At 41.8% G+C, this 24,906-nt stretch overlaps 1 protein-coding gene across 1 annotated transcript in view; it reads right to left on the bottom strand.

Moving 5' to 3' along the window:
- SLC4A4 (solute carrier family 4 member 4) overlaps positions 1 to 24,906 on the bottom strand; it is a 782,778-nt gene that overhangs the window by 717,796 nt on the left and 40,076 nt on the right. The window contains exon 3 of the mRNA XM_029598711.1: positions 23,227 to 23,279. Coding sequence (XP_029454571.1) covers positions 23,227 to 23,279 — 53 coding nt within the window. The remainder of the gene's footprint in view (positions 1 to 23,226; positions 23,280 to 24,906) is intronic.

Genomic DNA, 24,906 nt, shown 5'->3' with positions numbered 1-24,906 from the left:
GACCTAACATACTCCCAGGATCTGCAGTAATGCACCATAAACTGATCTGCCCACAGTTGTGCCTGTATTATGGAATGTACTCAAACAGTAACAACCCTACCTATGAAAAGGCAACCCTACAAATATTAAATCAGGCCCTAAACACCAATACACTTCTTTTAGGAAAACAGAACTAGCCAAGCAGCTATAGATCCCTGCACAGAAATAACTGTATAACTATACTAATAAGCAGAATAAAAGTTTCACAACTATGAACAGAATATATAACAATTAAAAACTCATAAAAATTTAAAATTCTCCAAACACCAATAAAATATTTCAAAACAGCAGACATCACATAATATTCAGTAATTAAAATGGAAGTCAAACAAGAAAAATAAAAGCCACCTTTACTAATCCCCCTCCAGCAGCTCTCCTACTCCTCTTCCATGCAGGCCAATAGCACACACCAGAAGCAGTAGTGGCTGAAGCTCTGTCCTCATCTTTAGTGCCCACGACCTGTCTCTCTTACACACACAGACACACACCAGTCACACCCTCCATGACCAGTTTCTGACTTGCACATACCAATCATCTCCAGAGAAGATGATTGTGATTAGTATTTAAATGATCTCAAGATCCTTTCACTGACACTGCACTAATCGGTGAGACCACAACTGCTTTGAACAGTTGAGTGCCTTTTTTATATATATATGCGAGGTACTGTAATTAGATTTTATTTTGATTTTATTTGCTTTCAGTGTGAGTATATTAACACGTAGACTGAATGTGTTTTTATAACAATTATTGGGATAATGTGTGTTTTGTTTTTTTTTTGTTTAGGTACACAGTCTTTGGATAAACATCCTTTTACACTTGGCATCACCCCTGATGCAGGTGGTGGTGGCTACCGAAACATGAGCTCGTTGGGTTTTTGGTTTCTGCGGAGTTGTCAATGGTGTTTCTGGATGAGTATTTTTATATTTCTTCATTTTTTCTTTTTTGAGAGTTCTGTATGTATGAACTGTTAGTGGGCTATTAGATTAACTAAGGGTAGGGTATATAGCCCAGATTTGTAATAAAGCTTTTCATTATTAAAAGGGTTAAAAATAACCTGCAGACGAATGACAGCGTGCAGATTGCCGATACCGCTTGGGGCCCCATTGTGCGGCAAGAGGCAGTGGATGTACATTATTTTCTCCGACGCCGTGTTATATATAACTAAGGGAAATTGATTGTGGAGTTTTTAAACTCTGAAGTATCTTTTCTTTTTAAAATGCTATACAACTTATAAATTCTGCCAGGGGTGTATAAACTTATGAGCAGAACTGTATATTCAGCCATCTTGTATAAAGCTCCTCAAAATGTTTGCTTACTTTGAAAGTAGTGTTTGCCTATTGAACCACAACAAAAAAAAAAAAAAAAGGGGGGGAAGGAAGGAGACTCAAGGCATATATCTTTTGGGAGCCACACAGGTCCCTTCTCTGAAAACGTGAACCTCAGAAAGACAGGATCCAGAAACTAATATGCCATAAAAAACTGTGTATACATGTTGGTGTTTGAGGTAGCTGTGGGTGGATCCTTGGGCCGGTGGCAGATGACCACGCCCCTGGGGGAAGATCCCAAGAGGAACCACCAGTCAGGCTCAGAGTATGGAGACAGACACACACTAGTTCTTTTATTAAACAGTATATTGAACCACCAGAGGTGGCAGTAGTGAGCTGGAAGTGCCCGGCAGGGCTGTAGTCCCTCAGATACCGGAACAGCGATCCTGGATAACTGAGCTGTAGAGAAACTGAATATAGTGAATAGATAGAGTATAGGAACAGAACCTTGATGGTAACACTCACACAATAGTCTCCAGAAGTAGTCCAGGTGTAGGAATGAATGAGTTAGGCCCTCGAGGAGCGAGTACCTGGTTCCAGGGAAAGCTCTGAGAGAGAGATGGTAACTCATTGGTGTAGTAGGCAGCGATGACTTCCAGGCAGAGTAAGTATTCAGCAACCAGTCTGGGAACATGGGCCCTCGAGGAGCGAGTGCTGGTTCCTGACTGTGACCTGAAAAACAAAGATAGCGAGGCTCCCGAGGAGCGGGTACCCCTGGTAAGTCCGAGGAGGCAGAGTAGCTTAGAACGAATCCATTCCTTGCTAACTCGATTTGTTAGCGATTTCTAAGACCTTATATATCTGGTACTGATGACGTCATCTCAGGGGGACACCCCCGAGATTCGCGCCATTGCTAGTACATCAGTCGGGGCCGCACCGCGCACTTAGGCCCTTGTGAAACATGGCGGATTGCAGCATCGAGCCACTTCAGAGACAGCAGAATGACACCGCGGCAGCCAACCTTCCACTTGAGCAAGAGGGAGTTGCCAAGGAGGTGAGGAGAGCAGAGGGCAGAGTAGAGACGTCGGGCAGCGACGGTCGCAACAATATATTACCACATCCAAGAACATTCATAAATATTGCTAACACATGACCATCGCCCTACTTGACACTGTTGTCTTGTAATTAGTTTTATTTAAAAATCCCATGCGCATCAATTTTTCATTCAGTAAGGGAAAGAACTGGGTGCGGGCTAAACTGGAGATCCAATAAAAATACAATAAACTTGTTGCATGGCAATTACCAAATACATCATTGTTTTCATACTCTGCAGCACAATGATTCAGACTGGCTTGTGCTGGAAAATACAAAAAGGTCGTTGCCTTCATTAACTTTATGGAGAAACATGAAAATGCGATATATTTTGAAGGTACTAATATGCGGTCTTAAAATCTAAGATGCTTGGCAAGTATTTACAGAGCTGTTAACCCTTATGCGCCAAGAAAGATTTATAAACTTAGCTAAAAGGAAAAGACAATTAAATCAGATGCAGATGATCAAATGCCTTTACTGTATACATCGTGGTGAGACATGTTCCAAACTGTTGGTGTCACAGTACTAGCAGCAAGTGCCATTAGATAGATGCGAGCATTCGTTGATTCCTTTGTTTCAGCAGTACATACATATATGACAACAGTAGGTGTACCAAAACGGATGGTATGCACATATGTAGGTCGGCGCGAACATATGTGCACATCATCTGTTTGGCAGATACGCATGTACCACCAAAATGAAAGAAACTACTTTATCTTTATTTATATGCTGCCCTTTGCCATGGCTCAGAAAGGTTCACAATTATAAATATATTAAAAACAGACAGCAGCAAAACTAAAAAAAAGTACATCCATAAATTGAGCAGGCTCTTAATATACATACTAAAAAAAATTATAAAAGTGATAAAAATGCAGCTGCTTATAAAATATTAGAATGCAGGACTACATACAATAGGAAGGTAGAGAGACATCTAAATGCAGCATTAAATAAATGAGTAACTTTCTTAAAGGTCTTAAGTGCAGGAAACAAGGCACAATTCACAAGGAAAAATTCCAACAGAATGGAGCTGCTATTGAGAATGCACACACCTTTCAGACAGATAACTCCAAGCAACATCAGTATTTTGTCCACAGAAAGGGCCGGATTTTAAAAGCCCTGCTTGCGTAAATCCGGCCAGATTTAAGCGCGCCTATTTTGCATAGGCCGCCAGCGCGCGCAGATCCCCAGGACGCGCGTAAGTCCCGGGGCTTTGTAAAAGGGGTGGGGAGGGGGCGTGGCACCAGGCCGAGGGCATGGTCGAGGCCTCCGGACCAACCCCCGGGTCGGGTGATGGCGCGCACAGATTTACACCTGCTTTCGGCAGGTGTAAATCTGGCAACAAAAGGTAAGGGGGGTGGAAAGAAAGTTCCCTCCGAGGCCGCTCTGATTTCGGAGCTGCCTTGGAGGAAACAGGCAGTGCGTGCCGGGCTCGGTGCGAGCAAGTTGCACAAATGTGCACCCCCTTGCGCGCGCAGGCCCCGGATTTTATAAGATACGCGCAGCTACGCGCGTTTCTTATAAAATCCAGCGTACCTTTTTAGCACCTGGTGCGCGAACAAAAGTACACGCTCACGCAAATTTATAAAATCTACCCCCGAGTGTGGTGAATGCATGGGATAACCACTTGGAAGAGGTGGTGAAGACAATTTGGGTAACAGGATTTAAAAGGATATGGGATAAGCACAGAGGATCCCTAGTGGCTAGAGAAAGGAAATGAAGACTGAATTAACCTGTGGTATCTAGGTGTAATGTTCCGCATGAGGGTAACCTGCATGAAGCAGAAGTTACAACCATAAGCATTTTGCTGGGCAGGGTGGATGGACGATTTTGGTTTTTATTTGCAGTCATTTACTGTGTTACTAACGAGACCATGTGGACAGAAGTTGTGCTGAGTGCCAACTCAAATGGTCAAGAGTTCTCCTTTGGGTACTACAGCTGTAGTGTCACCACCGCACATTTATACTCAACTGTATTATCAAAAAAGGCTATAAAAAGCAGTCATATTGTTATGGTGCCATAATTTTATTCCATTGTATATAGGCTGTCTTGGATTTTTCAGTACATAATGTACAAAGCATGTTATTTAAAATAAATAGTACAGTTCCTTTCTTTCCTTAAAGGCTTAAAGAAATGTACGTTCAAAACAAAACAAAAAAAAAAGAGCCACACCACACCAACTTACGCACAATACTGGCAAGCACTAAATGCAAGTTCTTAATTAACCTGTACCTTCTTTGTTTTTACTCTTGGAATATTAATGAAGACTAGGTGCTTTCCGTGTTTAAATATTGGCAGTCCTACATAAAAGAAAACACACGTATATTTAATTTGCCTCTTTGCCAAATCATCTTGGAAAGCCATTAAGTAGATCTGAAGCAGAGTCTCCTTTGTTAAATATTTAGGAATGTGCATTTTTTAGATCCAAAATGGGGGAAAAAACACCACAAGCTTGCTTACCATAAAATGTGTTTTCCATAGAGAGCAGGATAAATTAGACATGACCTGTGGGCGACATCATCTGGTGGCACCAGACTTTTTTCCCCCAAGCTAATAGAGCTTTGAGCTCTAATGAGCATGTGTGGGAGTTCCCACACATATGTTGAACGAGAGCCTCTTCAATCTATATCAAACAGAAGGTGGAAGAAATCCCTCTGCTTTGATATATAGACTGAAGAGGCAGTCAACTCTCCAGGGAGGCAAGCAGGCATCTCATGTCTTGGCCATCCTACTATCTATGGAAAACAGTTTTATAGTAAGCAAACTTGCTTTCTTCAGTCGATAAACAGGGCTGGATTAGATATGACCTGTGGAGAGTCCCAAGCTGAGTAAGCAACCCGCTTCCTACATGGAGAGCAGACTATTGCAAAAAAAAAAAACAGGTCATGCAGAACCGCCTATCTGAAAATACTGCCAATCCTTGAGAGGCTGTTCAGATGGTAATGTAAAAAAGATTTGAATCAATGAGCAAATTGCAGCTTCGCAAATGCTGTTGAAAATGATTTTACTAAGACAAGCAACAGTAGAAGCCATAGCTCTGACTTGGGGGTCGGACGGAGTCTGATCTGTAGGCTTGCTAAGGTGTAGAGTTGCTGAATACATTCTGCTATCTAGGTAGACATACAAATGTACGATTGGCAAGTGCAACACCAAGCTTGTTAGAGCCATATGCGACAAATAATTGCGAAGCCTGATGATGTGGTTGAGTTCACCTTTTGTACTATGTGAAGGCTCTTTTACTGTATGGCATATAGCAGATACGAGGCTGGAGGTTTCAGACATTCGTAGGTTTACATGAAAGTGACTTGAAAAGGCAGCTTCATGCGTTTAGAAAGGTCAACATTCAAGTCCCACAGAAGCAGAGGCTTCTGCGTTGTGCCATGTTGCATTCCCAACTTCTTTATAAATTTCAATTTCAGCAATGATGAGTTTAGCGTGTACCCAAAATATGGGATGCTTCTATGGCGCTGAATTGTACTGTTACAACTATGTGGCGACGGCCAGAGTCAAAAAACAGGAGCAAGCACCCAGGCTCACAAGAAAATAGTTCCAAAGTTTTATGTTGGTATCATTTGGAATAACTGATCCATTTTAAGAGATAGCTCCCTAATTGGAGTCAAAGTGGCTTCGATTGCTCTATGGAAAGAGAAATGAGCATAAGAACATGCCATACTGGGTCAGACCAAGGGTCCATCAAGCCCAGCATCCTGTTTCCAACAATGGCCAATCCAGGCCATAAGAACCTGGCAAGAATCCAAAAACAAAGTCTATTCCATGTTACCGTTGCTAGTAATAGCGGTGGTTATCATCTAAGTCAACTTAATTAATAGCAGGTAATGGACTTCTCCTCCAAGAACTTATCCAATCCTTTTTTAAACACAGCTATACTAATTGCACTAACCACATCTTCTGGCAACAAATTCCAGGGTTTAATTGTGCGTTGAGTGAAAAAACTTTCTCCGATTAGTTTTAAATGTGCCCCATGCTAACTTCATGGAGTGCCCCCTAGTCTATTATCCAAAAGAGTAAAAAACCGATTCACATCTACTCATTTAAGACCTCTCATGATTTTAAACACCTCTATCAAATCCCCCCTCAGCCGTCTCTGCTCCAAGCAGAAAAGTCCTAATCTCTTTAGTCTTTCCTCAGAGGAGCTGTTCCATTCCCTTTATCATTTTGGTCACCCTTCTCTGTACCATCTCCATCGCAATTATATCTTTTTTGAGATGCAGCGACCAGAACTGTACACAGTATTCAAAGTGCGGTCTCACCATGGAGCGATACAGAGGCATTATGACATTTTCCTTTTTATTCACCATTCCCTTTCTAATAATTCCCAACATTCTCTTTGCTTTTTTGACTGCCGCAGCACACTGAACTGACGATTTCAATGTGTTATCCACTATGACGCCTAGATCTCTTTCTTGGGTAGTAGCACCTAATATGGAACCTAACATTGTGTAACTATAGCATGGGATATTTTTCCCTATATGCATCACCTTGCACTTATCCACATTAAATTTCATCTGCCATTTTGATGCCCAATTTTCCAGTCTCACAAGGTCTTCCAATTTGTCACAATATGCTTGTGATTTAACTACTCTGAACAATTTTGTATCATCTGCAAATTTGATTACCTCACTCGTCGTATTTCTTTCCAGATCATTTATAAATATATTGAAAAGTAAGGGTCCCAATACAGATCCCTGAGGTACTCCACTGCCCACACATTTCCACTGAGAAAATTGTCCATTTAATCCTACTTTCTGTTTCCTATCTTTTAGCCAGTTTGTAATCCACGAAAGGATATCGCTACCTATCCCATGACTTTTTATTTTTCCTAGAAGCCTCTCATGAGGAACTTTGTCAAATGCCTTCTGAAAATCCAAGTACACCCTATCTACAGGTTCAACTTTATCCACATGTTTATTAACTCCTTCAAAAAAGTGAAGCAGATTTGTGAGGCAAGACTTGCCTTGGGTAAAGCCATGCTGACTTTGTTCCATTAAACCATGTCTTTCTATATGTTCTGGGATTTTGATGTTTAGAATACTTTCCACTATTTCTCCTGGCACTGAAGTCAGGCTAACCAGTCTGTTGTTTCCCGGATCGCCCCAGAGCCCTTTCTAAATATAGGTGTTACATTTGCTATCCTCCAGTCTTCAGGTACAATGGATGATTTTAATGACAGGTTACAAATTTTTACTAATAGGTCTGAAATTTCATTTAGTTCCTTCAGAACTCTGGGGTGTATACCATCCAGTCCAGGTGATTTACTACTCTTCAGTTTGTCAATCAGGTCTACCCCATCTAGGTTCACTGTGGTTTGGTTCAGTCCATCTGAATCATTACCCATGAAAACCTTCTCCAGTACGAGTACCTCCCCAACATCCTATTCAGTAAACACCGAAGAAAAGAAATCATTTAATCTTTCCGCAATGGCCTTCCCTTCTCTAAGTGCCCCTTTAACCCCTCGATCATCTAATAGTCCAACTGACTCCCTCATGAGCTCCCAAATCTCACACAATCTCTTCATATAGGCTCCCTCTCTCTCTAGCACCCACACAAGCACCCCCCAGGCCTTCATCTTCGCTGCAAGCAGAGCGAGCCCCATGGCACACCAGGGCCTTCATCTTCGCGCGCTCTGTTCATGGCATACCGGAATCTCCTCTGCCATTTTCTGCACAGAATTTGGCAATTCTGCGCGGGGGGTGAATTCTGCACAAATTCTGTGCTCTGCAGTAGCGCAGAATTCCCCCACGACTATACAGCTGACAGTACACCTGTGGCCTCAGGAAAGACACAGACTGTTTTTTGTAGCATGTGGACTGTTTCTGCACTGCAGACACACACACCTACCTGCAAACTGTCACACTGACTTTTACAGAAAGAAAGCAGGAGTCTGTCTATAAGCAATTGCAGTGCAGAAACAGTCCACATGCTACAAAAAAAAAGTCAAAAAAGATATATTTGCGATGGAGACAGTACAGAGAAGAGCAACCAAAATGATAAAGGGGATGGAACAGCTCCCCTATAAGGAAAGGCTGAAGAGGTTAGGGCTGTTCATCTTGGAGAAGAGATGGCTGAGGGGGCTATGATATAGAGGTCTTGAACAAGTAGATGTGAATCTGTTATTTACACATTCAGATAATAGAAGGACTAGGGGGCATTCCATGAAGTTAGCAAGTAGCACATTTAAAACTAATTGGAGAATATTCTTTCACTCAATGTACAATTAAGCTCTGGAATTTGTTGCAAGAGGATGTGGTTAATGCAGTTAGTGTAGCTGGATTCAAAAATGGTTTGGATAAGTTCTTGGAGGAGAAGTCCATTAACTGCTATTAATCAAATTTACTTAGGGAATAGCCACTGCTAATTGCATCAGTAGCATGGGATCTTCTTGGTGTCTGGGTACTTGCCAGGTTCTTGTGGCCTAGTTTGGCCTCTGTTGGAAACAGGATGCTGGGTTTGATGGACCCTTGGTCTAACCCAGCATGGCAATTTCTTATGACCTTTATCAGTTCATTCATTGTACTGCATTTGTCACCGAAGTGACAAGGTAGCAGTCGAAAACACCGTCCTGGTCCCCCTAAGACCCAGTCCCAGCAGCAGCACCCAAGGATCCAGAGATAGGATCCCACAAAACAGATGTATGAAGGCACTCTAATAATGGAAGATCAGCATTTTCCAATCCATTATTTGTACTCACCATCAGTAGAGGCAAGATACTGAGCCATCTTTCAGACAATGGTATGCTCCATCAATTGCATGATTACTGTCAGTTTCAGGAGAAGCTGATACTAGTCTGGGGACCCTGCTCTCCATTCATAGCAGCAGAAGCATGAAAGCCACAGCAAAAGGAGGAGTACTTACATTTTCAACCCCTGGCACCTCTCCCCAGCGAGGTAGCAAGCCACCATGGAGCAGACGGGGTGGTGTTCCATCTCACTGCACCAGGGCAAGACGCAGGTAGCATCAAAATGATGGTGACAGACCACTGAGGAAATTAGTACCTTGGATAACCAGCTCCTGAAGATCACAGAATGTAAGCAACTGCTGCATATATGTTAGCCCAAAAATTACAAAGTTCCCTCCAGAACAGCATTTAGTAGGTGGGTAATCCCTACCTGTACATTCTGTGCCCTGCCCAGATGCAGGTAGAGCAGGACCAGGTAGGGAGGAGCATCAGCAATCATTTCAGCCGGTGATATCAGCAAGAATGCTACACAGGCCTTCCTCTCCGTGACAGAACACTGGTGGCAGTTGGAGGTGGTAAGGTCAGGCAGCAATTCTAGCTGGGATACACCATCAGTGTACAGGTAGGCTGGACTGCACAAACAGGTGATGGACCACAGCCATACTTCAGCCCATATCTAAGCAATAAGGAGGGCAACAGAAGACTGGTGGCTAGGCTGGAAACATATGGGGTTTTTTATATATATAAAATACATGATGGGAGCTACCAGGAGACCCCATCTTTTATACACTTGTACCTGGCAGTGAGGGACTGACTCGGGCCTTAGCAGTTTTGTCCTATGGGAATTGCTAGAGAGAAGCAGAAAAATAGCAAGGCATTTTAACCATACATGAAGGCAGGTAGCGGCTCCATGAGGCAGTCAGTCACCGGTGCATCAGTTTATTCAGGATGTAGCCAGCAGAAGGAACTCTACCTAACTGATGGTGCAACAGACACTTCATGAGTTAATCTGTGGACAAGATCAGTGTGGATCACACCTTGCAGCATCAGGATTGATTACACATGACACAGGCTGTATAAATCCTGAAGCCCTTCAAGGATGCTGCAGAGGATGTGTGTCCAACAGCCACCCTAGATGAGGTCATCCCCATAACCAATATCCTGGAGTAGAAGTTACAGGGTTTCTGGAAGGAGCAGGAACTGGCACCAGAGGTGCAACTACAAAAATCAGTTCAAATTCCTTACTCAGCTAGATCTTAAATTGTTGACCATTCTGTGTCACCCACTGGTGAAAGGGATTATCACCTTCCAGTCCAACAATTTGACTTACTGGAAAGAAGTAGCTGGAGGCTAGGGTGCTAGCAAAGGAGACCCAGTGGCCCCTCTGTGTTCTCTTGCCTCTTCCTATTGACCCTTTGACCAAAAGCAACTAGGACAGACTCACTTCCTGTGGTGTTTTCAGTTGGAAAAAGGCTCCTGGCAGATGTACAGCTTTATGTTCTCTACCAGCACTACACTTTAACCTCTATCTAGTTTCCCATCCAATGCTAGTCCCGTAGCCACAAAGTTTACTTCAGCTGCAGTCAACTTCATCTGATTACTGGGCTACCAGAGACTGAGTTGATACAGGCTGCTGTCTGTATGGCTATTTTTGTTGCCCTACAAGTCACAGTGAGCATTGAACAGTTTCTTCATTCTAATACATATAGTTTGGCATTCAAGAACTGAATTCTGATATTTGGAAGTTGGGGAAAAACAGTTGAACCGAATGGCAATTCAAACAAAGATTTGTGAGAAGTGCACGAAACTCCAAAATAAGATGCATTGCTTCCCCCATTGACTTTAATGGAAACTAATGGAAAAACCAACTAAACAAATGAACTTGAGAAATGAAAACTAATAAAATGAATAAAAAATGCTAACCAAACCAATGAACTGAAAATCTTCATGCACACCCCTAAGTTATGCTTCAAATTAACAAGCAGAGAAAACAATATAGGAGTAGAAAATGTGCAGCAGAATCTGAGACGGGAAGCACAAAACGCACCATTCGTTGGTTTCTTCCTCACCTGCTCTCTCAGATGCAGTTTCTGTCCTAGCAGAATTTGCTCATTGGTAGAAGGTAACCACCCATTTCTCAAGAATTTCCTGTTCCCTTCAAAGTATAGACACCACCTCCAGCAAGAGACTAGTGCAGAATCTCCTTCCTTGCAACAAAACTAAAGAGATCTTTCCTTGTAAAAAAAACACCCCACAACCCACACCCCTACAAGCATCTCAATTTAATTTACACAATCTATGCTCATCAACAAGCAAATTATGGACTTCCAAAGCCATGAAAGAATATTTTATTTAAACTCAGCTTTTAGGCATTTCAAAGCAGATTACATTCAGGTACTATAAGTAATTCCCTACCCCCAGAGGGCTTTCAGTCTAAGTACGTGATTCACTATGGGTTTTTCCCATACACACAAAATGGGAGAAAAGCCTTAATGAATCTGGCCCTAAGTTTCGGGCCGATACAGTAAGGTGCGGTAGAAAGAGGTGCGTTAGTGCCACGCGCACCCACGTTTGCCGCACGCACAGTTCAGATCACCTACCGCTCAATACTGTATTTACTGTCTTTAGAGATAGAAAATATCCTAAAAAAAATCAAACCCTCCTCACATCCTCAGGATACCATTCCCATCAATCTCATTTCATGCGCTAAAACCATATCCAAACCCATTGCAAAAATTATCAATTGCTCCCTATCCCAAGGGCTAGTCCCAGAATCTCTCAAAATGGCAATCATAAAGCCACTCCTAAAAAAAACCTAATCTTTCACCAGATATCCCGTCCAACTTCCGCCCAATAGCTAATCTATCTTTCATCGCTAAAATACTAGAACGAGTAGCAAATAAACAACTCACAGAATACCTAAATGATAACAACATTCTCTCTCCAGCCCAGTTTGGCTTCCGCCAATCTAGAAGCACAGAAACCCTCCTGATCTCCTTAACGGATTCCATATTACTGAATCTTGAAAAAAGATGTCCTTGTCTACTCATCTTACTAGACCTATCAGCAGCTTTTGATACGGTCAATCATAACACATTAATAGATCGTCTATCAGATATTGGAATTAAAGATACAGCTCTCAACTGGTTCAAATCGTTCCTCAAGAACAGACAATACAAAGTCAAGGTCAACAAAGAAGAATCTCAACCAATCACCTGCGACTGGGGAGTCCCACAGGGTTCGTCACTCTCACCAACATTATTCAATATCTACCTACTCCCACTTTGCCAACTCCTGCTCAACCTTAATCTCATCCACTACTTATAGGCAGACGATGTACAGATCCTAATCCCAATCACTGAATCTCTCCAAAAAACTCTGGATTTCTGGAACACATGCCAACAAGCCATCAATAACCTACTCACAAGCCTAAATCTTATCCTTAACCAAAACAAAACAGAATACCTACTCATCTCTCAAGATGGAACCTACTCACTCCCCAGCACCAACATCACCACCCAAATACCATTATCACCACAAGTAAGAAATCTAGGGGTCATACTTGATAACCAAATGAACTACAGAGCTCTCATCAATAATATAGTAAAGGACGGATTCTTCAAATTACAAGTCTTAAAAAGACTTAGACCACTCCTCCATTTTCAAGACTTCCGATTGGTTCTACAAGCAATCATACTCACGAAAATAGATTACTGCAACTCTCTTCTAGTAGGCCTACCCACAAACGCCTTAAAACCATTACAGATGTTGCAAAACGCTTCGGCAAGGATCCTAACCAAGACTAACAAAAGAGACCACATCTCACCCATTTTGAAAAGCCTACACTGGCTACCTGTCAGTTTCAGAATACTCTTCAAAGTGCTTTCATCAATACACAAAGCATTACACAATCTGACCCCACTCAAGCTCAAATTCCCTCTCCAACTCCACACCTCTACTAGACCAGTGAGACAAGCCTACCGAAACAATCTACAGATACCACCAATGAAATCAGTGTTAAGCAAAAGAGCATTCTCCACAGCTGGTCCTAAACTCTGGAATACGCTCCCGCCAGAACTCAAATCAGTGCAATGCCACATTATTTTCAAAAAAAAGACTTAAAACTTGGCTCTTCCACCAAGCTTTCCCATAACATTAGACTTTGCACAACCCCACACCGATGTTTTTCTGCCTATATTAGGCTATGTATATTTTATATTGTATCTCACTGTTAGTATCTCATTGTTAGTTAACCCATATATTTATCTCCAAGTTATTTCTACCTGTTTTTTGTAAGACATTCTCTTGTCACTGTTATTGTTCAAAATGTAAACCGAAATGATCAGTAATTCTGTTATTGGAAAGTCGGTATAGAAAAGTTCTAAATAAATAAATAAATAAATTTAAATGGCATGCAAATGCAAGCCACATCCAACGCGCGTCCATGAAGCGTAATCCATTTTACTGTATAGGCACTATGCAGCATCCTGGGTGCACTGGTACCTGTCATTTCAAATGACGTTTGAAATGACACAGCGGGTTAGAAACGAGGTAACTGCGGCCGCGCTTTACTGCATCGGCCTGTTTGTGAGTAAAGTGACTTGTCCAAGGTCACAAGGAGCAGAAGTGGGCTTTAAGCTCCGAAGCCTGCCTCCATGAACTACAGCACTACAAGCCTTCATTTGCAACTATCCGAGGTTACACCCCCCCATCATGCCTGCCTTTTTTATACCCCTGTCCAAGTCAGCAGAGCCACAGGCATCCCTTTTGTTGGGCCAAGGAAACAGTTAAGAAATATTAACTAAAATAAATAAATGGCAGCAACAGTCCTCTGGCTGGGGGGGGGCAGGGCACAGACTCCAACTGCATCTGAAATCCAGCTAATATTTACCCAGAGTCCAGCCATGAGGTGCGACCATCGCACACTCCAAGGGGCTATGAAAGATGCTTCAGCAACATCCATCCATCCCCTCCCCAGTCCTGGCTGGCCCAAGGAGCAAAAAAAAAAAAAAATCCAGGCGTGGAAATTGAACCCTTGTCTCCTGCATGGCAGGGTATAGCACAGGGGTCGGGAACCCATGGCTCGCGAGCCAGATATGGCTCTTTTGAGGGCTGCATCTGGCTCGCAGACACGTGTCGCCATACTTCGCGGTTCCCCACTGACCCAGCTGCTCCCCGGTCCTCCGCCGCCCGGGCTTAAAATGCTGTCAGCCCGGGCGGAACGCGGCAGGACAGCTGGAGTCAGCGGCACCGGCGTGCTCTCTTCTCCTCCCCCCCCCCCCCCCCGCGGCCCGGAAGAGGAAGTGGAGAGCATCGGGTGCCTGCGCGGGAAGAAGAGACCACACTAGCGTGGTCTCTTCTTCCGCGCAGGCACCCGATGCTCACCACTTCCGGGCCGCGGGGGGGAGGAGAAGAGAGCACGCCGACTGGAGTCATCCGGGTGCCAGCGCTGGAGTCATCGGGTGCCTGCGCGGGTCTTCCCGCGCAGGCACCCGATGCTCTCCACTTCCTCTTCCGGGCCGCGGGAAGAAGAGAGCACGCCGGTGCTCTCTTCTTCCCGCGGCCCGGAAGAGGAAGTGGAGAGCATCGGGTGCCTGCGCGGGAAGAAGACTGCAGCGCGGCTCGGAGGAAAATGAAAATCTTCAACCGCGGCCGATGGGACTCCGCCTTCGCCTCCGCGAGGGCTGAAAATGAAGGAGGTTAGCGTTGGGAGGTGGCTGCTGCTGCCGCGAGTTCCCGGGGGGGGGGGGGGGGGGGGGGAGAGAGAGAGGGAATGAGCGAGCAAGCATGTGTGTTTGAGATCCTGTGTGTGTGAGTGAGAGATTGCATGTATGTGAATGATTGAGAGCCTGTATATGTGAAAGAGAGTATGTCTGTGATTGAGATCCTGCCTGTGAGAGAGAGAGCATGAATGTAAGTTTACCATTGGGAACCTGTATGTGTAAGTTTGTAATTGAAAACCTGTTTGTTTGAAAGAGTATGTGTGTATGATTGAGATCCTTTGTGTGTGAGAGAGATCATGTGTATGTATGATTAAGAGCCTGTGTGTATAAGTAAGAGAGAGATCATGTGTGTCTGTGTCTGATTGACAGCTGGTTTAGGTGATGGAGCATGTGAGTATTTGATTGAGAGCCTGTGTTTAAATGAGAGAGAGAGACCATGTGTGTCTGTGTGTGATTGAGAGCTGATTTAGGTGAGGGAGCATGTGAGTATGTGATTGAGAGCCTGTGTGTAAATGAGAGAAAGAGAGGACATGTTTGTAAGCATGTGAATGAGAGTCTGTGTGTGAGAGAAAAAGACAGCATGTATTTATGTGATTGAAAGCCTGTGTGTGTGTAAGCGTGAAAAGATAGACAGCATGTGTGTAAATGTGTAATTAAGAGCCTATATAAGTGAGAGAGAAAAAACATTTGTATATGTGAGTGACTGAGAGCATGTGTGTATAGGTGTGTCATTGAGAGCCAGTGTGAGAGAGAGCGCTGGTATGTGACAGAGAGGAGAAAGTTCCAAGCAAACCACCCCACCTCCTGCTAATTCAGAACAATCTCAGGACACCTGGATATCAAACGTTCCCAGGTATGCAGAGCAAAAAAATTTTTGTATCCTTATTATTTTTCATTACTGGATCTTTGTGTCTGCTATTTTGAAATATTTTGTTGGTATCTGGAAATGTTTTATATGAGTTTTTAATTATTGGATATTCCACTCATCAGCTGTTTCGAAATATGTTCTTTTTGTTAGTACAGTTTTACTGCTGATGATTTTATATTTCTTGATTTGTTTTATAAGGATGTGTGATGTTTCTTTTTTCCTTTGTTACACTGCATACAGAGACTCTGGCTTGTTGCAGTTTCCAATTCAGTTTTTGTCTGTATGCTTCTTGTTATGCGTTTTGGTCTCTTTATTCTATGTTAGGTGAGGGACAGCACGTGATTCAGGTGAGGTTTTCTGCTGGCGTGTAGTTTCTGTGTAGGACTCTATAGCAGCCTGACTTGGTCCGTTTTCCTAATAGGAGATGTATTGGTGTCTTAAGGCCTGGTGTAATATTTTCAGAGACTTATTGTACTTTAAAAGTGTGATCTTACATAAAATGCACACATTTACTTGTATTTAGTTTTAAACATATTGTATGGCTCTCATGGAATTACATTTTAAAATATGTGTCGTTTATGGCTCTCTCAGCCAAAAAGGTTCCTGACCCCTGGTATAGCAGCACCAGTGAGCTGGCTCCAAGCCAACATTTTCCTACATGATACATTCTGTCAGCGCACAACTTTACCACACTCAAGTTCACAAAAGTCATGAGATTATATCATTTTAGAAAAATGCTCTCAATGCTTGTATGTTTCAACTTTAAAAAAAAAGTGTTCAGATAAACCTCACTTTGTGCAAAGATTTGTCATGGTATGATTTTGCTAATAACTATAATCACCAGGGGTTGGGAGGGGAGAGAGAGTTTCCAGAGTCTGCAGCAAACACCCTGTGAAATGAGAATTTAAGGGAGAGGAGATACGTTAGTATCATTCCAATACGCTTAAAAAATGAACAAAAAATAAAAAAGCAAACTTGGATCAATGGAAAAAAAAAAAAAAGACTTGTAGAACAAGTGTTCATAAGAGGCTCGAAGAGAAGACTGGGTCGGAGGAGGAGTGCAGAATAGAATCAGGAATAACACGGGATGCATGGAATAAATTCTAGTGTAGATGGTGAGCACAAAAAAAAAAAACCCCAGTAACCGAATTCAAGAAAAGCATGTGACAAAAAGAGAAGATCTTTAGTTGTGAAGAGCTGAACATAAAAGCAGATCTACTGTGGTCTATGCTATGGCAGTGCAAAATGAAGCAAACTCAGCAGGACAAGGTGGGTCTTACGATCATTATCTGTGTTTCTAAGATCCAGAAAACAAAAAATGTAAGCACGATTTTGTAATGAGCTCAATACCTGCACATTAAAAAAAAAAAAAAAAAAAAAATCTCCCTGGTTTCAGTTCTTAATTCTAAATCTTTCAAGGAAGGGATGTCTGTTTTATATAAGCAGTCTCCATGTAAAATTATACCACATTGCAATTTACCCATCACAGCAATTATGTACAGGCAGAAAGTGAGAAGGATTTGGGATGGGGGGGGGGGGGGGGGAAGGGGGCGGCAAGGTAGGGCTTTGGGAATCAGGAGGTCAAGGGCCTCACACATGCCTGCACAATGAAATGAGAGTAGGATTGCAGACTGAGAACCCAGGGGCCTCTAAGGTTTCACAGCCGAGAAGTGCACAACTTGCAAAGACCTGAGCCACAAGGTGAGGTTTAAGGAACTCTGAACTACATACCATGTTTCCTAAAGAGATGGAAAAGCAGGAGAATGTGAGGAGAGCGGGGCGAGGGAAAGGAATTCACATGCATTTGCCCTCACCAGAGCTTGCTTTCACATGACCTTAAGCAACGACCTCTTAGTGCTTCACTACTCTTACGTTCTCCATGGCCTTGCATTTCATGCCTACTTTCTCCCAGTGCATGAAATAACAGTTTAGCATGAATGGTATGGTACAAGCCTGAATTAAATTCCTCTAAGAGTTCTAGTATTTATTTTATTTAGATTTATATTCCACCTTTCAGGCACTTCATGTTCCAGTCTCTCTTGACAGAAACACATGCCAGAGTAAGAGTAACAGCTTATGTAGGTGAAACACCAGCTTTTAAGAGAAGATAAAAATATCATTTACATTTGAAACTTGTCAAAATAACTTAGTCAAATTTGAGTTTGGTTGAACTCAATACACTGTTGTATTTTTGTGAACAAAACATAGAAAAACAAAAACAAAAATAAGGGTACCACAGGTTTAACACTTAGGAACGCAAAGTGATTTCAGTGGGGAGAAAAATAAACCACAAAATACATATTGTTAGTCTAGCTGCTTTTGAAGTGCTGAGTCCACGGCCAGAGGCAGAGCAGCTGTGGACAGCACAACACAGCTGCTAACACTGGAGCCTGCAGTCAAATACAGGCAACTATGCGGTATGTTTTTTGCTCAACTCCAAACAGCCACTGTAACTCAAGGCAATGACCTGCTGTAAAAGAAAAAAACACAATAAACATGAGGGTACTACCTCCATAATCAGTCAACACCCATTTAATAAAACTGAATTGTAGTTAATTAATATTAGGTTGACTGCTGAGCTACTCAGCAGACACCAAGGGCCAGAGCTAATAATGCTCTGCTTTGTATGATGTTATCTTACCAGCATCGACATGTTGAAAGGTAAAAGGAAAGAAAAACAACTTTCCAAGTGTATTACATATTTAGTTATCGGAAGCTGTTATCTTGCATCTTTTATTGAAGGCTGGGAAAGGTCAAGAGTGAAGCCTGCATCAGCATTTCCATTTCAAACCCTATTTCCCAGGTATTTACAACTCAGCTCCTAAACTAAGCATCAAGTTAGTCCTAAGCCCTTAGAAGAAGTCAGCAGGCAAAGAGCTACACAATCCAAATATCAAATAAAAAGTGTGGAATAAGTGAAGGTCCTTATGCAACTTAGGTAGTTTTCAATTCATTATTTCAAAAGCAACTCGTCATGTAAAGACAAATCCATAGTCTTTACCAATGTCCCTCGACACAGACACCATGTTTCACCCAAAGGCTGCGTCGGAAAGGACAACGCCATACATTTTAAACACTCTATTTATGAACTTTTATTTACCGACATTCAAGGAGCACATCATGCCAGTTTACAATGAACTGAAGGTGAGAACCGCAATACACACACATGTACGTGGGAGTTCCCATGCAGGCATTGCGTCATGAGCCACCTCAGTCATTTATTGGTCAGAGCACAAGCAGGGGCATGGATTTAGTTCTACTAGCTAGGAGAGAGGAGTCCATTTGGTGCCACCAGATGTCACCTACATGTCATGGCTAATTCAGCTTGCTTGTTGATGGAAAACCCAAGTTTTTAGTGCTTTTCAACTCATAAAAGCAATACACTTAAAGGGCTACTTCAATCTGTCCAGTGGCACAACAACATATGTGAAAGTTCACTAACTGGGTACAAAAAGTGGGCAATGCATGGGCATCTACCCTATTGTAAACATTTTCAAGTGGTTCAAGTCATTCCTCAACAGGAAATTCAAGGTCAGATTTAGCAACAAAGACTCACACCCTGTCAAAGCCACATTCGGAGTCCCCCAAGGATCTTCTCTCTCCCCCACCTTATTCAACATCTACCTCCTTCCACTCTGTCAACTTCTCACAAATCTAAAGGTTACTCATTTCATTTACGCGGATGATGTCCAGATCCTGATACCAGTCAAAGAATCAATCACTAAAACGCTCACATTTTGGAACAGCTGCCTAAAGTCTATAACCATCCTCCTCACCAACCTTAATCTAGTACTCAACACGTCAAAAACGGAACTTCTACTCATCATTCAAGAGGACAATTCCGCTCAGGTGATCCACAACCTCCCTTCACGCCAAATGTCCACCACCACAAATGTAAGAGATCTGGGAGTAACTATAGACAATCGGTGAATTTAAAAAGATTAGTCAACACAACAAAAGAATGTTTTCATAAATTACTTATTTTAAAAAATTTGAAGCCTCTCCATCTTCAGGACTTCCGAACAGTTCTCCAAGCCATTTTATTCTCAAAAATAGATTACTGTAATTCCCTTCTAATCAGCCTTCCAGCTATCACTACCAAACCACTTCAAATGCTACAGAATTCTGCAGCCAGGATCTTAACCAATGCCAGAGGAGAACACATCACTCCTATTCTTATGAACTTACATTGGCTCCCTATTAAATTCAGAATTCTGTATAAAGCTCTAACCATGATCCACAAAATTATTCACTCCCTAATCTCGCTCGAACTATCTTGCCCTCTTCAACATCACTCAGCTTCCAGACCAATTAGAACATACCTAGGTACCCTTCATGTTCCCCCTGCCAAGTCAGCTCTCAAGAAATGAGCCTTCTCAATTGCTGGTCCCATACAATGGAACAATCTTCCCCCGGAACTCCACCTAGAACCCTGCCTGCGGACGTTCAAAAAAAACAAAAAAAAACTGAAGATCTGGCTCTTCTCAAGAGCATTTACTTAAAGTCCTTATTACCTGATCCTACATTATAGTTCTTAAGTTTGGATGTGTTTGCCTTCTCGAAGTTCCCCTAAATCCTTATTATGTAATCCATATTCGATTTTTCTTTCATTTTGTTTGCTGTAATTTCCTATTGTTGGTTCTCTGTAAACCGAAGCGATATGTACTTGTACATGATCTTCGGTATAAAAAAGCCAATAAATAAATAAATTTTCAATCCAAAAAGGGAGAGGCCATTTTCAACTAGGTTAAACCTGGAAAGTTCCAGAAAAGAAAATCTATACATGCACACTTCGTACTTCCTTTAACAACTGGATGATTTGGAAGCAAAGCTAGCAAGATGAGGATGCAATATAAAAGTTTTACCCTGTACTGATTCTAACAATTTTACCACTGATGGTATTTGGTTTTAGACTTCTCTAACCTTTTTGGATTACTGGCTCACTTAACATCTAAAGAGGTCCTACATTTTTGTTGGTAACTTACTTATTCAGCTTTCTAGAATATGTTTGCATACACCCCCCCCAAGGCAGCAAGAAAGAGAAAACACACACACAAGCAGTCCATGTCAACTGGTGAATCAGGAAGGACTCACAAAATGAAACACCACAGGGAAGTCAGGCTGGGCTACTCACTTCCCCACACCCCCCAAAAAATGAAGCTAAACTGACAGAACAGCACACAAAGTTTCAAATTCATAAGCTTGGCAGACAAATAAGGGGACACTAAGCTTTGCATCTCAATTTACTAGGAAGGTCCAGAAGCTAGGGCAGTGTAATACCGCCAACACCACCTATTTACATTAGAGGCTCCTCAAAATTTGTGTTCTCCCCCTTTCTTAATGAGGGCCAACCCTCCGAGTTCTTCCTTTCCCCAAGCCCCCAGCCTATTCTTCATACACTAATTCCTTAAACCACCACTGCTTGTGTACGTACAAGTACCATGCAGTGCAGAGGGTTTCTATTTAAAATAGATTGATTTACACCCAACCTTTCCAAGGAATTCAGAAAGGTTTCCAACTGCTCACATGGGAAGGCCTGTTCTTCATAATTTAACGTGTTGTAAGATGCAGATATTGAGATGTTTCAGATTTAGATAATTGCTGGAGATGGAAGAACAATACATTTTTCCCCCACATGCTATGGCAGCAACCCAAGACTATCATTTTGTGAAGGAGTTCTTTCTCGACTTCTACAGTCAAACAGCCCCCTGTTACTCATGTCATGCCCATTAAGCTCATTTCTCCGATCACTAAACTTGACTCTGCTACAAAAAGATTAGTTGGTTTAAGGGCCTCCAGCTTAGCTGAAAAGCTTATACTAACTATTGGAAAATACACTAAGACACTTTTTTTTTTTTTTTTTTTTTTTTTTTTTTAAGGACATTGTTTGAACAGAGCAAATAAATGTAGCCTACTGTAAGGTATTTTTTTTCTCTATTATATTTATATAGCACTTCAGATAAGTCTATCAGAGGCAGTGTACAATCAACATTAAACAGAGTAAACAGGCACACAAATCAGAAGTGATTCTTTGAAAATGAATATGATAGGAAGTAAAACAAAATCCTGAATTTTTTTTTTTCAGTTTGGAGAAATTTATAAGATTTTTTTCATCCATAGTAGTGATGGGAATTGGTAAAATGTGCATCTGGCAGAGTGATGGTCACATCTGCAGGTGAAAATCTCCACACACACACACACCCCCCCCCCCAAAAAAAAAACAAAACAAAAAAAACCTACTCACAAAACATCAGTGCTTTCATTATGACTATTTATTTATTTATTTATACAACTTTATATACCGACTTTCAAATACATGTCAAGCCGGTTTACAATTGGCGAAATTGCAGTAGCAAAATCAAACTAATAATTGTAATAAAACTTATCTAATTTTACAGTCATTCAATAAGTCCAACCTTTTCAAAGCCCTTTGACATCTCTCACAGAGGCCACACAAAGGTAGTTTGGTCCATCTGGTAGGGTGGCAGGTAAGGTTTGAAATACTCTCCATGGAAACAAATATCAAGCCTAGATCCATAAATATCTTTCATCTTTTTTCAGATGGACCTGGGTTCAGATTTAATAGCTTCTTCATCACTCAAAAAAGTAAATCATTTCTGCAATTCCACATAATGCTTTTTAATCTACATCTATCAAACTGCACCTAGCACCCACAGCATTCACACGACACAGGCCTCCAGACAAGCTTTGCAGCACAGGTGGCATCCGATGAAGGAGTTAGCTCCCACGTGGGGGCCGCCGCCCCCCGCCCCGCACAAGAGAAGCAGAAGAAGCTGTCAGTTCCTACATGAGTTTGGAAAGATGACGAGGTGAAGGAGCAGCAACGATAGCCGGCTCAAACACTGTGCCAGCAGGAAAAGCTGGTTCCTACATGGGTGCCTCTCCCTCCTATCTCCCTTTATTCCTCGTGGTCTTGGGGAAGGGGAGAGCTGCTAGCTAGCTCTACAAAAACACACACACACACACATGGGAAAAGTCAAGATCTTCAAGTTTCTCCCTGAATTTAAGCACAGTCATGCAGTTTTCAAACTGGTGCTTTATAGGACAAACTATGCAAAAGTCTGCAGGATTTCTGCAACCTTTGTAAATTAAACAGTAGTAATATTTGGAACTATTTTTCCTTGATCTAAAAACAGAATCCCTGTATGCTTCCTAATACAGCCACCTCATATTTAAGAGATTTACATATAGTAGTTCCTTTGCCTAAGGCAGTGGTTCACAACCCTGTCCTGGGGACCCCTGGCCTAAGATCTACCATGAGGTAGAAAAACTGGCAACCAGTCTGGATGCCTATTCTATAGGACAGCTTTCCCACAGGCAAAGAGGAGAAAGAGCAAGGTGGGGGTGGTTATTACTGTTACCTAATCACAGGAAGATAAAGGGCCTTGACTGAGGTCACAGAGAGAATCAGAGGGAAAAGCAGAATCTAAGCTAATGAGTCACCAATGTTCAAGAACTACCTTGTGATTAGGCAGTGATTAATTCCACACTAATCTTAATCTGTGTTCCCATAGCTTTACATACCTGAGTGATACACCCCAGGTATGGTTTTCAAGGATACAAGCTGAATGCAGAAGCTGTAAAAAAAAAGTATTGTTTACCATCACAAAATAAGTGAAATTAACTGAAACCTCCTGATCAAGTCTAACAAAGATTAAAATTGCTGTGAGAAAATTATTCCAAACCAATTATTTCTTCTGATACAATACACAAAGCAGAGTTCTTATCCAAAGGGAAAAGTCTGCGCTAAAAGGGTATGCATTTGATTTGGAGTTTCACATGGAAATTGTGGAGTTTATAGTACATGCATAATAGATAGTATGCGTGTACTTTTAATAGGTCAAGTTATGTGCACACTATCCCTTTTAAGTCCACGGGTAATGTGCGTAACTCCTAAGCAAATGCACATACCTAGTAACTACAATGTAGGTTACTTTTCCCCCATGTGCATCACTTTGCACTTGTCCACATTTAATTTCATCTGCCATTTAAATACTCAGCCTGTCAGTCTCGCAAAATCCTCCTATATTTTTTCACAATTCACTTGTGATTTAACAACTCAGAAATTATGTATTGTCTGCAAATTTGATCACTTCACTCAACATTCCCTTTTCTAGATCATTTATAAATATTTCTCACACTTTGTTTTTGCATCCATCACTTCCACTAGGAGAACACTACATGCATCCACCACCCTCTCTGTGAAATATTTTCTAATGTGACATCAGAAATCTGCCCCCTTGGAATTTTATAAATTGTGACCCGTTCTAAACTGGAAAAGATTCCTGTATATTATATATATCTGAGGTAGTTAAAAATGTATCTAGCATTCTCCTCCCCCCCCCCCCCCCCCCCCTAGTCTCTTCTAAGTTATACATATATAGGTCCTTGCGTCTCATTTAAAAAAAAAAAAAAAAAAGGCCATTAGTGAAAGACTTGCATCATTTTAGGTAGCCCTTCCTTGGCCTACCTCTATTGTCTATCCTTTCAGAACACAGCCTCCAGAACTGGACATACTCCAGAAGAGGCCTTTGCCAGTTATGTGCACCTAGACATTATTGCTTCTCTTTTTCTACTGGTTATACCTCTTCTTATGCACCATAGTATTGCACTGGCCTCTGATCACTGATTTGTACTTAAAAGATCATATATGATCACCCCAAAGTCTCACCCTCTTCCTCAATTGTGTACTGTTCCCTTAAATTTTTGCACAAGACTACACTTTTTTTGCATTGAATCTTAGCTGGTAATCATTTGACCACTCAAACTTTCTTATAATGCTCTTCATTTTGTCTACTCTGTTGCAGATCTTAGTATTAGTGCAAACAAATTTTTCTTACTGATCCCTCAGCGAGACTGGAAGATTGGGTTTCCAAATGGCAGATGAAATTTAACGTAGACAAGTGATGCATATAGGGAAAAATAACCCTTGCTATAGTTAAACAATGTTAGGTTTTAGCTTAGGAGTTACCACCCAGGAAAGATCTAGGCATCATAGTCTAATAATACATTGAAATTGTCACCCAGTATGCTGTGGTGATCAAAAAAGCAAAAATGTTAGGAATTAAGAAGAAAATAGAAAATAAAACTGAAGATGTCATAATGCCTCTGTATCACTCCATGGAGAGACCGCATCTTGAACACTGTGCAGTTCTGGTCACCACATCTCTGAATCCGGTATAATCATAGCTGGGAAAAACTGGG

This window comes from Rhinatrema bivittatum, chromosome 1 (genome assembly GCF_901001135.1).
Source record: "Rhinatrema bivittatum chromosome 1, aRhiBiv1.1, whole genome shotgun sequence".
Classification (NCBI taxonomy): Eukaryota; Metazoa; Chordata; class Amphibia; order Gymnophiona; family Rhinatrematidae; genus Rhinatrema; species Rhinatrema bivittatum.
This window is presented reverse-complemented; position numbering and strand designations above follow the sequence as displayed.